The following is a 14,444-nucleotide window of genomic DNA, read 5'->3' as shown; positions in this document are numbered from 1 at the left end:
TAACCGGCCCATTCCAGCTCACGGCCCCCAGCCCCTGCCCTGGCCACCTCACCGAGGAATTCTGGCACTGCAGGCTGGAGCTGTTGAAGCGCAGGGCGGTGACACGGGCCGGGCTGCCCGGGATGTGGAAGAGACACTCATATCCACGCTGGCCTGACTGTGGCTGAGGCAGGTTCCGTGCGGCCAGGGTGATGGGCTTTACCACTCCCACTGGCACGTAGATCTGCGTGGAGGGCAGGATCTGTGGGCAGTCCTGGGGATAAGAAGAGTTTGGCTGAGCCCGGGGGCGGAGACCAGTGAGCAAGGTGCACCCCACTATGCTCCAGATGTGCACTGGGCCTGTGGTGCTCCCAGCCAAGCACCAATGTGCCCATTTTATGCACTGGCAAACCGAGGACTGCTGGCTGGGACAGTGACTGCATACTGTGACCCAGACAGGCTCTATTACCTCTGGCCCCTGAATGCCCTGCCCCATGTTCTAGGACCCCCACCATTCCAGAGACCAAAGGAGCCCCATCTGGCCAACAGCTGAAAAGGCCCCAGAGGCAGAAGAGATTGGGGCTCTAGGGCTGCAGGTTCTGCGCTGGGGGCCCAGTGAGTGTATAAAAATAGCCAGAGCCCAGCAGAAAAACAGGCCTGGCCTCTGGGGCCAGCATTTCAGCAACAATAACTGATGCAATGGCCTGGCTTCCTTGCAGCATGGCTGCTGCTGGCCTCAGGAGATGGCCCCTCGGGAACACTGAGAAGCTGGGCTTTAAATAGGGATGCTGAAAACAGGCTGTAATCCCCAAGCCCTGCAACAGCCCCCAAGGCAGGCACGAAGGCCCAGGCCCAGCTCTGCAGAGATTTTCCAGGACCCAGGAGGGGGCCTGGACTCTGGCCTGGCCCCTCAGGAGCTCCAGGGAAGCAGAGTTAACAAGGCCCAGCTGGGCAAGCTGACCACTAATCTCTGGGTCTGCAGAGATGCTCCTGTGTCCACTGGGGAGAGGCAGGTGGTGGCACCTTGCAGCTAGGGCCACTGGCCCCAACTTAGGGGCTGCACTTGGAACTGTGTGTTCCCACCACAGCTGCAGCCGGAAGGCACCGGCACGCACAGTGGCCATACCTATGCCGTACCTCCCTGGCAGTCTGAGGCGCGCCCAGTGACTCTACATGCTGAGGCTCAGGCTGGAGTCTCGCCATGACACGGGCCACCCTGGGCCTTGTCACCTTAGGGCCCCAGCCATGAAAATGGGTGGCTCAGGGCACTGAGACTCCTTTCAGTCCAAGCTAGGCGGCCCGTGAGCTCCCGAGAATGGTCAGTCTGAGACCAACTGAGCTGCCCCCACCATCCACCCCACCGAAAGATGCCCAGAGGAGCCCAGGCGCCTCAGCCTGCAGCAAGCCAGAAGGTGACTATGGTGAGGCCCGGGCTTTCTTGGTGCCCGTAAGTCCAGGAAATCTCTTGGCCGGTAGCACGAGACATGAAGCTGGCTCACCTGTCATGAGGTCTCAGTCACGGCCCACCCCCAGAACCCAGGTCCCAGCCAGAAAAAGCACCACCCACCCCAACACCAGTGTGTGTGGGCCCAGCACGCATCGAGGCCAATGTGGCTGGCCCCTACCTGCCTGCCCCATCACCCTGAGGCTGGCCTGTCCCCTCGCCACCCCTGCCCTCCGCCAGGGGCAGGAAGCTGACTGGCTGCCTGGGCCACACCCGGTCCTCTCAGGTGCTCCCCGCACCCCCACCCCATCTCTTTCCCAACACCCAGCTGAGGGAGAACAGGAAGCTCAGCACCCATGCGGCCCACTGAGTCAGGCCTAGGCTGAAACTCCAGTGATCACCTGACTCGACCTGGCCCGACTCTGACTGACAGGAGGGCCGCAGTGGCGTGGGTCTCTTGGGATCAATGTCAGTTCAGAGCCAGGTCCAGTTGTCCCCAAAGGCTCTGATTACAGCCTTTTCCCCAGTGCATAGTCTCCCCGGTAAAATGCTGGAGGTCCTTCTTCAGAGCCAGGTCCAGTTGTCCCCAAAGGCTCGGATTACAGCCTTTTCCCCAGTGCACAGTCTCCCTGGTAAAAGGCTGGAGGTCCCTCTGGGAAACGCTGGGGGAAGATTAACAGGGTGCATTTTGCCAGCGCACAAGGCTCCTTCCTCAAGGGACCCCAGCCTCCCCTTCAAGCAAGGAGTCTACAGACTTGCTCAGATCTGGGAGTTGACTGGTGGGGCATACAACTGTTCTGTGAAGACACGAACCACATCCCTCCCTGTGTGCAGAGTCCAGAAACAGGCACTTCTAAGAGAAAGTCCCGACTTCTCAGTGTGTCTCATGAGCTCCACTTTGGTGGGGGCTCCACGTGGGAGCCCTTAGGCCCTGGCACACAGCACCAGCTGCCTCCATGGCCCCAGTCCGGCGGCCCTTCCCATCAACATGCACAGGCCACTCCGCCTTCAGACAAAACACACAGACCCCAGCATGCAGGCAGGCACAAGAAGGGGCCACAGAGACCCCCTCCCTGCATGGGGGCAGGGGACGGGCGGCGGCCTTGGGGGTTAGGCCGGGCTGTCTCAGTAGGAAGCTGAATGTAGTACACTCCTGTCTCGGGAGGTGGCCCGAGGAACCCACCAGAAACAGAGATGGAAAGAGGGCTTGTGGGGGGGTGGGGGGACTGCCACTGGCCATTGTGCCCTGAGTCCAGGAGGACTCATGTCACGCCCCTTAGGAACGGCTCCATAAAAATCTGGGACTCAATCTAAAAAAAAAAAGAGTAAGTATTTGTGGAGAGAATCCACTCCCCACACAGTCCTGCGACCCCACATGCGCCCCCAGCCCAGCCCTGCCTGCTCTGCCTCCCCAAGGGTGCCCCGAAGTTCATGGCATGGATGGGGAGGGCTCAGGGAAGGCCACTGAGGAATTGGGCTATCTCAGCCCCAAAACCATCCCAAGCTGCCCAGGGCCCTGCTACCACCCCTGACGACCACCGTGCTGTCCCCCCACCGCCCGAACCCTGGGCTGCGCACAGCGCCAGAGCCACTGCATCTGCACATCATCCCCACACTGACTTCACGCCCAGCTCTCCCTGGCCCGAGAGGCCCCCAGGACCAGCTCTCACCTCAGATCCCACCGTGGGCTCTGCCCACACCCCAGGACACCTTGGCCTGGCTCCTCAGGCAGGCCGCACCCCCGGAGAAGCCCCCCACTGTGTCCCTGGCTCCTGCACACCCGCTGTTATAGGCAGTCACCCTGACACAGGCACTGTGGTCCCTGCTGCCCCGGGCTACCCTCCACCACTGTCCTGTGCCCTGATGTCATGCCAGGGAGCAGAAAACTCCAGTCCAGAGGGTGACGCTGGGAGCCGGGGGGCCTCTGTGAGAAGGGACCCAGAGGACAGAGGGCCACCATGCAACTTCCTCAGCCCCCAGCCTGGCAGGGAAGTGCAGCCCGGCTGCAGCCTCCAAGGTCTCCCTGGCAAGCAGAACCTGCCCCCTCCAGCCAACAGGCGGAGTGTCCACAGCAAAGGACAGGGACCTGGCTGCAAGTCCCAGCTCCACACCCACAGCCTGATCTGGTGGAGATGGGGGTGGGGGCCACCACAGCTCCGGCCTCAGCTTTGCCACTCAGCACCTATGGGGCCTGGGTCTTGCCCTGTCCTGCTACTAAGCGCCTCAGGTTCCAGAAGGAACAGCCCGCTGTTCATAAAGCCAGTGCCTTGCCCAGCCCGGAATAATTACTACCTAATTACTAGCAATTACCACTCAGTGCCTGGCGACTCCAGAACCCACCAGCCTTCAGGCATGCTAGGCCGGCAAGCTCCCCTGCCCGACATGGAGGCCTCTGTGCCTGCCCAGCCAGGCACCTGCACTCCAGGCTCTGCCTGCACCTGCTTTGCAGCCTGACAGTGCCCCCAGTTGCACCCAGGAGCCCGTGTCTGCAGCCCCCACACAGAGGCCCAGGGACAGAACTCATCTGAGGCTTTTCCCCCTCCCTGAGTGTCACGAAGGACACCCAGGGGTCACGAACAAATACCACAGGCCTAACTTCAGGCCAAGACAGTGACCCCACAGGCCTCCCAGCTGGCATCCAGGGTCACCTCGCTGACCCAGCCTGGTGGTGCGTGCACCACACACTGACATCCCAGACACCCACAGGCGCTCCCTGGGCCAGGCCTCAGGCGACACCCAGATGGCATGTCTCAATCCAGTTCTGCTCCACCTCTGAAAACCTGACCCTCACCCTTGCCCGGCCTTACCTCAGACACGTTGACACGGCCCTCCAGGAAGGCGCAGTCAGCCGCGTTGTGCGTGCACACATGGCGGTATTTGCACCAGTGGCAGGGAAAGGAGCCGTTGACACAGGACAGGCAGCTGCAGGGAATGAGCGAGTGCTAAAGCCTGGGGACCTGCAACCACGTGGGGTCACCCATGATCAGAAGGACACTGTGCCACCCCTGCTGGTATTCATAGTGCCACCTCAGGGCCTTGGCACTGACTGCCCCTGGCCTGGAAAGTTCTTCCTCCAAGCCTGAGTATGGCTGCCTCTCAGCCTCCTCACACCTCCCCGACAGCTGGTTTTGCCTGCCCACCCTACTGACCCCAGGCTCCCTTTCCTCTTTGCCACTTTTTCCTCCAGAGCCTTGATCACCACCTGACTGCCAGCCAGGCATGGATACTCGCACCAGAAATGTGTTAGTGCAACTAAGGAACTTCATTTTAAGTCTTGACTCCTTTTGGCAAACTTAGATTTAAACTGAAGCAGCACGTGCTGCCACAGAGCTGGACAGGGCCATGCACATCACCTCCCTGTAGAAAGCAGGATCGCCAGGGCAGGAGCTTGTCTGTTTCCCTCTGACGTACCTCAGGGTCTGCCAGGCTGGCCACTGTAGGTGCTCTGCCCACAACTCAGCCTTGCACAGGGCTGGCACCTTGCCATCTCAATAGCCTCCAGGAAGACACCACTTCCATCTCCTCTCCAGGATCTCCTGCCCACCAGCTCCCCCAACCACCCTGCTTCTCCTGTAGCCCTCGGCCCCCTCCAGGCCTCTGCCCCAGAGATCCCCCACCCCACCCGGGACGGGAGATGCTGCATCCTGGAAATAAAAAGCCTGCTTGGCTCACGGCAGTTGCTCCACAAAGAGCTGTCACAGAGTCCATCTGTGAGTCAGTCAACAAACAAAGGCATACCTGAAAAGCCAGGCACCTCCTGTCTCTGAGGCCAAACCCTACTGCCTCAGCCTGGGTCCTCTGGTTCAGGAAAGGAGTGAGGGCTCTCCTCTGGGCTCACAGTGGGACTCACGGGAGGCCCCCAGCTCCTCCCATCCTTCCTCTGAGGCTGGGGGTGCTCACAGCCAAAATGGGCAGCAGGCATAGCAGCTGCCTCCTAGACACACTCCCTGCCCAAGCACGGGGCCTGCACAGGGGCCAGCACCAACCAGAGGAGACCTGGACACTGCATCGTCCAACAGTAGCCTGCCACAACCAGAAGCAGCAGGCACCCAGGGGCTGTGTCTGGGCCCCTGACCAGGCCCCCACACCAACTCTCGGCTCCTCCCTGAGCGCCTCCCCTCCATGCCAGTGCCCATGGGCCACTGTCCATACCACGGTGGCAACATTGCACAATGTGCCCTTGCAGCCATACACGGCCACCTGGGCCCTACAAGATCCCTGTGGGGCAGGCACTGCCGCCCACTGACTGCTGCCCCCTGATGCGCCTGCCCCAGCCTCAGGCACCCTCTGCACTCATGGCCTTGCCCTGGCTGGCTCCTCTACCTGCAAGCTGCTCTCACAGTGGCCTCTCCTCCCTCCCTGACCGCCCGGCCTCGGGAGCCCCAATCATGGAATCACCATCTGCTGCCTGGCCACATGAGGACAGGTCTGCAGACAGTGAGCACAGTGGGACCACAGGGACAGGAGTGGGGCAAGTAGCCCAGGCCCAGGTGGGCGGAGGGGCCTAGAGACACTCACGACTGGTGGACGCTGCAGTTGTAGAAGACAAAGTCCACAGACGCAAACTTCTTCCCTGTCTCCTTGGACTTTAGGTAGAGTTTCACCACCCGCTGGTCTCCTGCACGAGCAGCACAGCTGAGTCACCAGGACTGCTTGCCCAGGACTCCCGCACAGGGCAAGTCCAGAAAGGGGAACAACTTGCCCGGAGACCCTCCTAGCTGCCACCGTCAGTCGCATCAAACATGCGTCCAGCCCCCTCAGCCCTCAGGTGACCAGGGCCTGCGATCTGCCCTGCTTGCCTCCTGCTCAGTAGTGTGAGGGGTTGAGAACCTCGAGACTCTCCCCAAGCCCCCAGGCTGCCTGCTCCTGTGGAAGGGCCTGCAGAGCGACTGTCCAACAGGCTGTGGCAGCCAGAGGGGTCCTGCACCCCAAGTCCCCATGAGACTGTCCCCCACCCAACCTACACCCCACATAGCCCACCCCTCACCCACTCCCACCTCCAGCCTGCGGCCCCCCGCAAGATCCCAGGTCTCCGCCATGTGGTCCCTTCATCCTGCCTACCCTGCCCTGCTCTTCTACCCTCTGGGTCACCATGGGATACCTAAAGACCTTAATGCCAGTAGGGATAGCAATAATTATGGTAGTGGAGGTGAAGTATGCTCATGTGTCTATGTCTATTCCTACTGTAAATATACAGTGAGCCCATAAGATAAAGCCTAAGAAGGATGTATCTGCTGTCCACCTCCCTGGCAGGAAGGCTTTCACTCTGGCTGCATGCCTGGAGGGTTTTCTCCACTCCCAGACCAGCAAGTGGTGAGACACCCCCCCCCACATATCAGCTGTCAGAGGGTCACCAACATGCCCTTGGAACTGAACAAGGGAGGCACTAAACAGGCGGCAACTGGACTGCGGCCCTGGACCTGGCCAGGCAGCGGGCACCACTGTGTTGGGGCCACTCACCCTGGCCCCGTGTGATGGGCGCCACCTCCCGGGCAGAGGGCGAGCGGCAGTGGATCCGGCCATCCTCCAGGACGCTCTCAGATTCTGTGAAGTCCTCGAAGGAGCAGTTGACACCAGCTGAGAGGTCAGGCACGTTCCAGGCCTGCAGCACGAGCTGGGCAGGCAGCAGGAGGCATGGTGAGCAGGGTCCCCATGGCTGTCCCCCACCCCTTACCACCTGGGATGCCACACTTACTGGGACCTGGGACATGGTGACAGACACATTGCGGGGCTGCACAGTCAGCTGCACACACTGCAGCAGGTCCGCGGCAAAGCGCTGGGGCTCGTCTGCTCGCTCACAGGCGTCCCGCCGCGAGCAGCTGCAGGCAGAGGGGTTAAGGCTGGGCGGATGGGGAGACCTACAGGTCCCGCCTGGCAGGCGGGACCTGGGCAGAGAAGTCGGGGTGGCTTGCCCTGCACCAGGCTCCCCCTCCCTACTGTGAGGCCACCATGGCCCTTCCCACCTGCCCCCGCCCACCTGCCCAGACTCACATGCTGTGCAGGACACACCAGCCACAGTGGGGGTCCCGTGACCCCAGACACAGCTCACAGGACGTGTACTGCACACAGCTCTCCACAGGCACCCGCGTCACCTGGGGTGGGGAAGGTGTCAGGCACCTCCAGTACCACCCCAGGGGTCCTTGACCATCCTCACCTCTGACTCCCTACTCTGCTCTCCTTAGGTCCGGGGAGGCCCTGCACTTGTTCTCAGTCTATTCAAAGGCAGATTTGGTGACCCTGCCCTGGCCAAGCCAGGTTGCACAGGTCAGGCCTCTGCCCTGGAAACCCAGGGGGCAGCAGGCAGAGAGAACAGTCCATATGTGGTGAGACAATCAAAGAAGCACCTGCAGCTTCAACCAGAGTTCGTCTCCATCTGTCTGGACTCCCTCCCAGCTCTGAGCTTCCCCAGGGATCAATGGGCTTGGCAGGCCCCAATCCTAAGCTCCAACATAGGCCCAGACAATGCTCAGAGGGGCAGGCTGGGCCCCAGCTGACTCTGGCTCCTTGGCTTAGCCCAGCATCCCAGTGCCCATGGAGGCACGTCCCTGAGGTCCCCAGGAAGGCAGAACCCCACTGCGCCCAGGAGGGGCAGAGGAAAAACGAGCCAGCCACAAGGGGAGGGAGGCTTGGCCTCAGCTGGTGTGCCCAACCTGGCCCCACCTGCCCCATCTGCCCACCCTCCAGCTGCCACAAGGTTACCAGGTTGGGCCAAAGGGACTCCAGGCAGGCCAGGCCAGGGACTCAAGTCCATGGCCTTACAGAGCTGGGCCAGGCACCAGGCTGGGTAGACCAGGCCAGCCACAGGCCCCATGGGCAGACCCACCCGACAGAGACCCAGCCCTACGCCTGAGGACTCAGGGGCCCAGTACACGCCCCAACCCCTCCAGTGACACCTGCCTCTGAGATCGCTCTCCTTCACACATCTGTTTCTGTGGTCAGGAAGTCAACAGGGGAGGGGTGGGAATGCCAAACCCAGCCCAGGAGAACATGGAGGCAGCAATGAGGCTGTGGGGCCCCTGGTGACCAGACCGGTTCCCCTGCAGACCCAGCCGAGCCCACAAGTCTGCAGGGAGGCAGAGCACAGACCAGCTTGAAACCACTTTCACTAGGAGCCGTGGATGCCCAACTTGTGATGTGGCCCCACCCCTACTGCTCTGTGACTGGGGTTCCTGGTAGGAGGGCCCCCACCTTCAGCCACACCGTCTGACTGGTGCAGCACCCACCTGCTTCTCGGTCATGGCGTAGAGGTACTGGTGGTTGGGGCTGAGGACGAGGTCTCGCAGGATGGGGCTGCCCTCCTGGGCCACCACGCTCTCGTAGGCCAAGGCAGGCCGGCCACCAGGGTTTGAGAGGTCCACCAGGATCTGCGGCAGCAAGGGGCCCTAACTGGGGCTGTGCTGATACCTCCCTGACCCAGCCCCACCCCCCACAGAAGGTCAGGGGTCTAAAGCCCCTCCCCGAGCTGCCCAGACATGCACGAGCAGAGAGGACCAGGGCCAGCCATACTCACTCTCCACATCCCCAGCCCCAGCCCCAGCCCCAGCCCCAGTGCAGGGCAAACTCAGACCCCGACAGGCCAGTCTGGGACTCAGCCCCTTTAACAGTCAGCAGAGGCCAGAAGGTATTGGGGCCTGGAGACACACAGCCCAGCACCCACCACGGAGCAGCATGGCCACACCCAGGGTGAAGGCTATAGGAGTCCCATGGGTACCTAGCCATCCCCTGGGGCCAGGCTGGGCTTTTGAAGGAGGGACATTGGTTGTGGGGGGCAGAGACCAGGGCTTGCCGGGAGTCTAGGGCAGTGGACCAGGAGACTCCAGAATGGGGTGTCCTAGGGGTGGGGGCATCCCGGCAAGGCAGTGGAGGAGGGTGGGCATCTCATCGGCATGGAAATGTATTCCAGATCCCAAACAAACCAGGCGTTAATTAGCCAGCTCTTCTCCGCAGCTTGCGATGCTGCAAGTATTTTTAGTTGCTTTTACCAAACAAATGTATTTAATTAACAGAGAGACCCAGGGGGCTTTCCAGAGATGGGACTCTTGGGGCGTGTCTGCCCAGCTCTGAGTCCAGGGGAGGCTCTCAGGCTGCGGGCTGTGGCCTGCTTCCCCCAGCCTGACCCGCTCCTGCTCCCGTTCTACCTCTCCACTTCCACCTCAGGGCAGGGGCCTAGGCCCAGACTCAGTACCCCTCCTCTGTGTCCTCACGGTGACAGAGCAGGGCAGGTCCAGGGCAGCAGGGCCCAGCGACAGCCCCTGGTTGGAGCCTGATCCATCAGGCCTGGGCTGAGGGCGGCCAGCCAGGGTGGGGCGCTGTGTTTCTGGGCCAAAGAGGCTGTCGGCTGGGAGAGGGGGAGGGCTGCATTCCTGAGCTCCGCCGGCCACCCCCCACATCCGCTCAGCTGCCTCGCCACCAAGCAGGCTTAAGTCAAACCAGACCCGGAAGAATGGAGCCCAAAGCTGGGCAGGGGAGGAGGCGGCCAGGATGGGCCCAGCTGCACTGGCTGCAGGGCCATGGCCCACGGCCTCTGGGAGGAGAGATGCAGGGACAGCGGGCAGCCCGGGAGCAACCAGGCCACGGCCGCCCAGCACCCCTGCCAATGGGGCCTGGACTGCACCCACACCTGCACCCAGTGCACCCATGCCTGCCTGCCCTGCAGCCACAGCAGGAGTGGGAGTCCTTGTTCAAAATGACCACTGGCCCAAGGCCTGCCCGACGGACGCTTAGGATGCCAGCACCACAAACCCCCTGCCTTGCTCTGGGTCAGTGGCCAGAGGCAGGTACTCAGATCCAGGCGGATGCCAGCCAGGACCAGCCTCTAGGCCACAGTGCCTGGGTCTAAACCTCTCTCTGCCTCCCTCAGACAGAGTTGTTCTGAGGATTACATGAGGACCAGGCCAGGTGTGCCAGGCAGGAGCAGGGGGACCCAGGGTGGCCAGGCCCACAGCAATCACCGCACCTGAGCAGCCAACCACATATCCAGGCCAGCAGCTTAAGACAGCCACCCGGGAGTGGGGGCAGGAAGGCGAGGAGGGCAGGACACAGACTGGGTGGAGGCTGGGGCAGGTGTGCCCAGTACACAGACCTGTGGCTCCAACCCAGAAAACCCGGGTTAGGGATTGCAATTCCTCTCATCTCCTCCATCCCCACAGCCCTGTGGATATCCCCAGCGGCTTCCCACTGTGAAGCCCAGCCCCAGCTCCCCCTCCCTTACCAGCACCAGGGGATACAGCCCCTGGCCCCTCTTGCCTCTGGTAGCAGAGCCTCTTCAGCCTGAGCTGATGGACCCTGGCCCAGCATGCAGGGAGCACTTGGGGGGTGTCTCAACAAGGACATGACCTGCCTCCCCAACAGCCAGGGCCACATGATGCCAGAGCCTGACCCTGGCCCGGCCTGCCAGGCATCCACCCACTCAGGGTTGGGGGCACAGATGTCACACCAAGGGGTGAATAAACGGGTCAGAGAAGGGCAGGTCCAGGGGGCACACCAGCTCCAAGGTAAGGAACAGTGGGTAAGGGGGGCAAGGAGGGGCCCCAGGAAGGGAAGAAGCCATAGAAGCCACGGGCTGGGCCCCAGGCTCCAGAACACACTGCTCCGCCCAGCAGCATGCCGACTGGACAGTTGGCTCTGACAGCTGCAGCCGGGAGCACACGTGTCCAGCTGTCCATCCGCCATGTACCCATCTGTCCACCCACCTGCCACCCCCACCCCTTCACACACACAGGCTGGGCCCAGGGAGACAGAGCCCCAGGAGAGGCCATGGCATGGCCAGTGTGAGCAGGGCATTGGGGAGGCCACTATGGCACAGCACACCAGGCCAGAGGATGGACGTGACGCAGGTGCAGGCCCCACACTGTTCACTGAGGCGCCATGGTCCAAACTCAGCAGGGCCCCTGTGCACCCACACATGTTCTGCAGGGCATCCAGCTAGGACAATGGTCCCCAGGACATGTGTCTGTGTCCCAGCCAAAGTTCAGGGTGAAGGGCCTGTGCAGCCAAGCCAGCTTTATCAAACCACACGGACAGGAGGTAAGCTGAGACTCACACAGCACCTGCCAGAGGAACCCTGGGCCCTGGACCCGCAACTGCACCTGGGAGGAGTACAGAGGCTGCTCGTAAAGTGTGAAGGGGGAGCCAGCACCCGGCAGGAGGGCATTCCAGGAGAACCAGAGCACAGGGGCACAGACGGCAGGTGGGCCTGAGGCCAGAGCAGGTGGCAGGACGGCAGAGCACACGCCGGCCGGGAGCCCACGTGCCGATGCCCACACCCTGGCCACAGCTGTCCACTTGCGGGCCACCCGCCTGGAGACAGCCCACCCTCGAGGTGGCTGGGCCCAGAAGGCCCTCCCACAGCAGCTGGGCAGCTGGCAGAGCAAATGAGCGGCTTGACATGTCCCGGGCGTGGGGCCGGGCCACAGCCATGCCCTGGAATCCTCCCCCAGCTGTCACCTCCTTGCTCTGCAAATCTTTCCCCAAAGACCACCAGAACCTTCCACGACTGGCCCCAACAGCACACCCTCCCACCTCCCAGCACAAACCAGGAGATGGCGCTGCCCATGCATGCCACCCCATGCTTGAGAGGACCCTCCCCTTAACCCAAGGGGCTTCAGCAGAGCCAGCAGCCTCCCTGGATATGCCCCTTGGCTGCACCAGGCCCCCACCCACCCCTGGCTGGCAGAACACGGGATTCCCCCACCTGCTTCTGCCTGGACCGTCTAACCCTGGGGTCCCTGTCCTACATGCACACAGGCGAGTCAACCCCGGGCTCGGAGCTGAGACCGAAGTGCAGTCCCAAGGCGCCGGGTCCCGAGGCCTCTCAGTGCCCAGGCCAGGCCAGGCATGGCCCTCATTCCTGGACTGAGCACCTCCCACCACCACAGGGCTCACCTGGCCCTCCCCACAGACAGGCCAGGGAGCAGGTTCACCCCTTTGCCCCCAGGACACAGCAGGCAGGGCTCACTGCAGGCCCCAGGCTGGCCCTGCTGGCTGTACCCACTCCCATCACCGCCATAGCCCTGGCCAACTGCTGCCGGCGGGCAGCTGAGGGCCTGGCCAGGTCAGCTGTCCGTCCCGCCCAGAGCCAACAAAGGGCCCATTCTCCGGGCTGAGGGCAGGCGGGGGTGCCGGGAGGATGTCTGGGCCGCCCAGGCTATGTGCCAGGACCGGCACGCGCCCCAGCCGCCGGGAGGCAGGGGGCTGCCCGGCTTGGCCCTGACCTGGCAAGGGGAGTTGCCCAGCTCTGCCTGCCCCATGATGGCAGCCAGGGACCTGGCCCTCCCCCTGCCTGTGAGGCGGGGATGCACCTGTGGAGCTGCCTCCTGGCTCCAGGGCTGGGAGAAGGACAGGACGAGGTGGGGACAGGCAAAGACCAGGGGCAGCAGCTAGGGAGGTACCCACATGTGGAGGCCTCACACACCTCTCAGCCTTTCTGCAGAGGTGGCTGCCAAACCCGTCCCCAGCCTATGGTGGCCCCAGGAAGGGCTGCCCGAGGGGCAGGAGCTGCTGCTGCCCTCTCTTCTCAGGACCCCCACAGGGTGCAGAGTCTACCCGCCCCTCCCCTTCCCAGCCAGAACCTCACAGCTGAGGTAGGCCCCAGTGGACCCACTCCCAGACCCTCCTCACCCCTCACAGGACTGCCCCCTCCTTGAGCTGTGGACAGGTTCTAGGCCTCCTTCCTGGGTCCCCACCACTCTCACAAAGGCCAGGAGGAACTTGATACTGGAAAAGCAATTAGCAATTTCCTCTTGGCAGTAATTGGGTAATTAAAACAGGATTTCCAGGAAGCCCAAGGGCTGGAATCAGGCCAGACACACCTGTCGGGGGAGAGGGTGTCCTAGGAATCCTATCTCTTCCACCCCCAACCCCCAGCACACAGGGGAGAGCAGAGACTGAGGTCAGGGTCCTGGCAGGTGAAGGACAGCTAGGGCTGCCTTAGGCTCCAGCCTGCCCCAGCAGCAACCCCTTAGCAAGGAGTGGACCTCCCCAACCCCTGGTCTCATCTGCCAACATCCACCTCACAGAGCTCTGTGAGAATTCAGGAGCTCATGGTTCCAAAGGGGAAGGGAGGCATGTCTGCTTGGCCCTGCTGCGGGGCAGATGTGCACAGCTGCCTGGGGAACCTAGCCCCCAGCTGGTGAGGCCACTCCTGGTGGGGCCACCATGAACCACCGTAGACCGCACCACCTCGGTCACATACCACTGCCTGGGCTCCGGGCTAACCTGGGGCTTGGCCAGAGTCCCCGTCACAGCCAGGCTGTCACCAGCACGGGTCCTGTGGGGATGCAGGCAGCAGGGACCATCTGCCCCAGTGTCTTCTCTCAAACCCACCAGCCGCCTGGTGCCCTCTATCCTCCATCCTGTGACCTCAATGCCACCTCCAGCTCTGACCCTAGTGCTACCCCATGGCCCTGCGCCCTCAAAGACCCACATCAGCACTTACCCCCCATCCAGCTGGTCCTGCCACCTTCTCTGGTGAAATGACCCACCACACAAGCACAGTGTGCACGAGGCAGCCCCTGAAACCCCAAAAGGCACAGTGCGCTTCCCAGCATCTACGGGGGCACCTCTGAGCTTTGGCCCTCCTGTTCCTTGTCCCCAGAACACCCTTCCAGCAGACCACCCAGCCCCCTGGGTTGTTCCAGCCTCCATACCCACTGCACGCTGCCGGCGCCTCCTACACCATGGTCTCTGCTGTGGTTGGGACCACAGGCCCCATGTGCCTGTGGGAGAAGGCGACTGCCCAGTGTGGATACTCACAAGGCCGCCCCTGCCAGGCTGGCCATGAGCCTGAGCACACACAGGACAGGGCATGGAGAAGCCACTGCTGCCTCCACCTTATCAATGGTGTTGAGGGACCCGTGCCCGGGCTTAGGCCTGACTGGCCAGGGCCCTCCGTGAGTGCCCCATGGGTGGCCCTGCCAGCCACTGGGAAGCAGAAGTGATGCTTATATACCCTCACACACCACCAGCTCTGGGACGGCACTCATTATGCCCACAGGGCAAACAGGAGGTCATTCCCTGCATC

General features: G+C 62.5%; 1 protein-coding gene across 1 annotated transcript in view; it reads right to left on the bottom strand.

Annotated features, from left to right (window-relative positions):
• LOC100589116 (plexin-A1) overlaps positions 1-14,444 on the bottom strand; it is a 334,429-nt gene that overhangs the window by 26,371 nt on the left and 293,614 nt on the right. The window contains exons 9-15 of the mRNA XM_030801673.1: positions 8,647-8,787; positions 7,415-7,515; positions 7,119-7,242; positions 6,884-7,037; positions 5,942-6,041; positions 4,231-4,345; positions 53-253 (exon numbers count right to left, since the gene is read on the bottom strand). Coding sequence (XP_030657533.1) covers positions 53-253; positions 4,231-4,345; positions 5,942-6,041; positions 6,884-7,037; positions 7,119-7,242; positions 7,415-7,515; positions 8,647-8,787 — 936 coding nt within the window. The remainder of the gene's footprint in view (positions 1-52; positions 254-4,230; positions 4,346-5,941; positions 6,042-6,883; positions 7,038-7,118; positions 7,243-7,414; positions 7,516-8,646; positions 8,788-14,444) is intronic.

The sequence above is a fragment of the Nomascus leucogenys genome, chromosome 21 (genome assembly GCF_006542625.1).
Source record: "Nomascus leucogenys isolate Asia chromosome 21, Asia_NLE_v1, whole genome shotgun sequence".
Classification (NCBI taxonomy): Eukaryota; Metazoa; Chordata; class Mammalia; order Primates; family Hylobatidae; genus Nomascus; species Nomascus leucogenys.
Note: the sequence above shows the minus strand (reverse complement) of the source record. Positions and strands in the feature narration are given on the sequence as shown.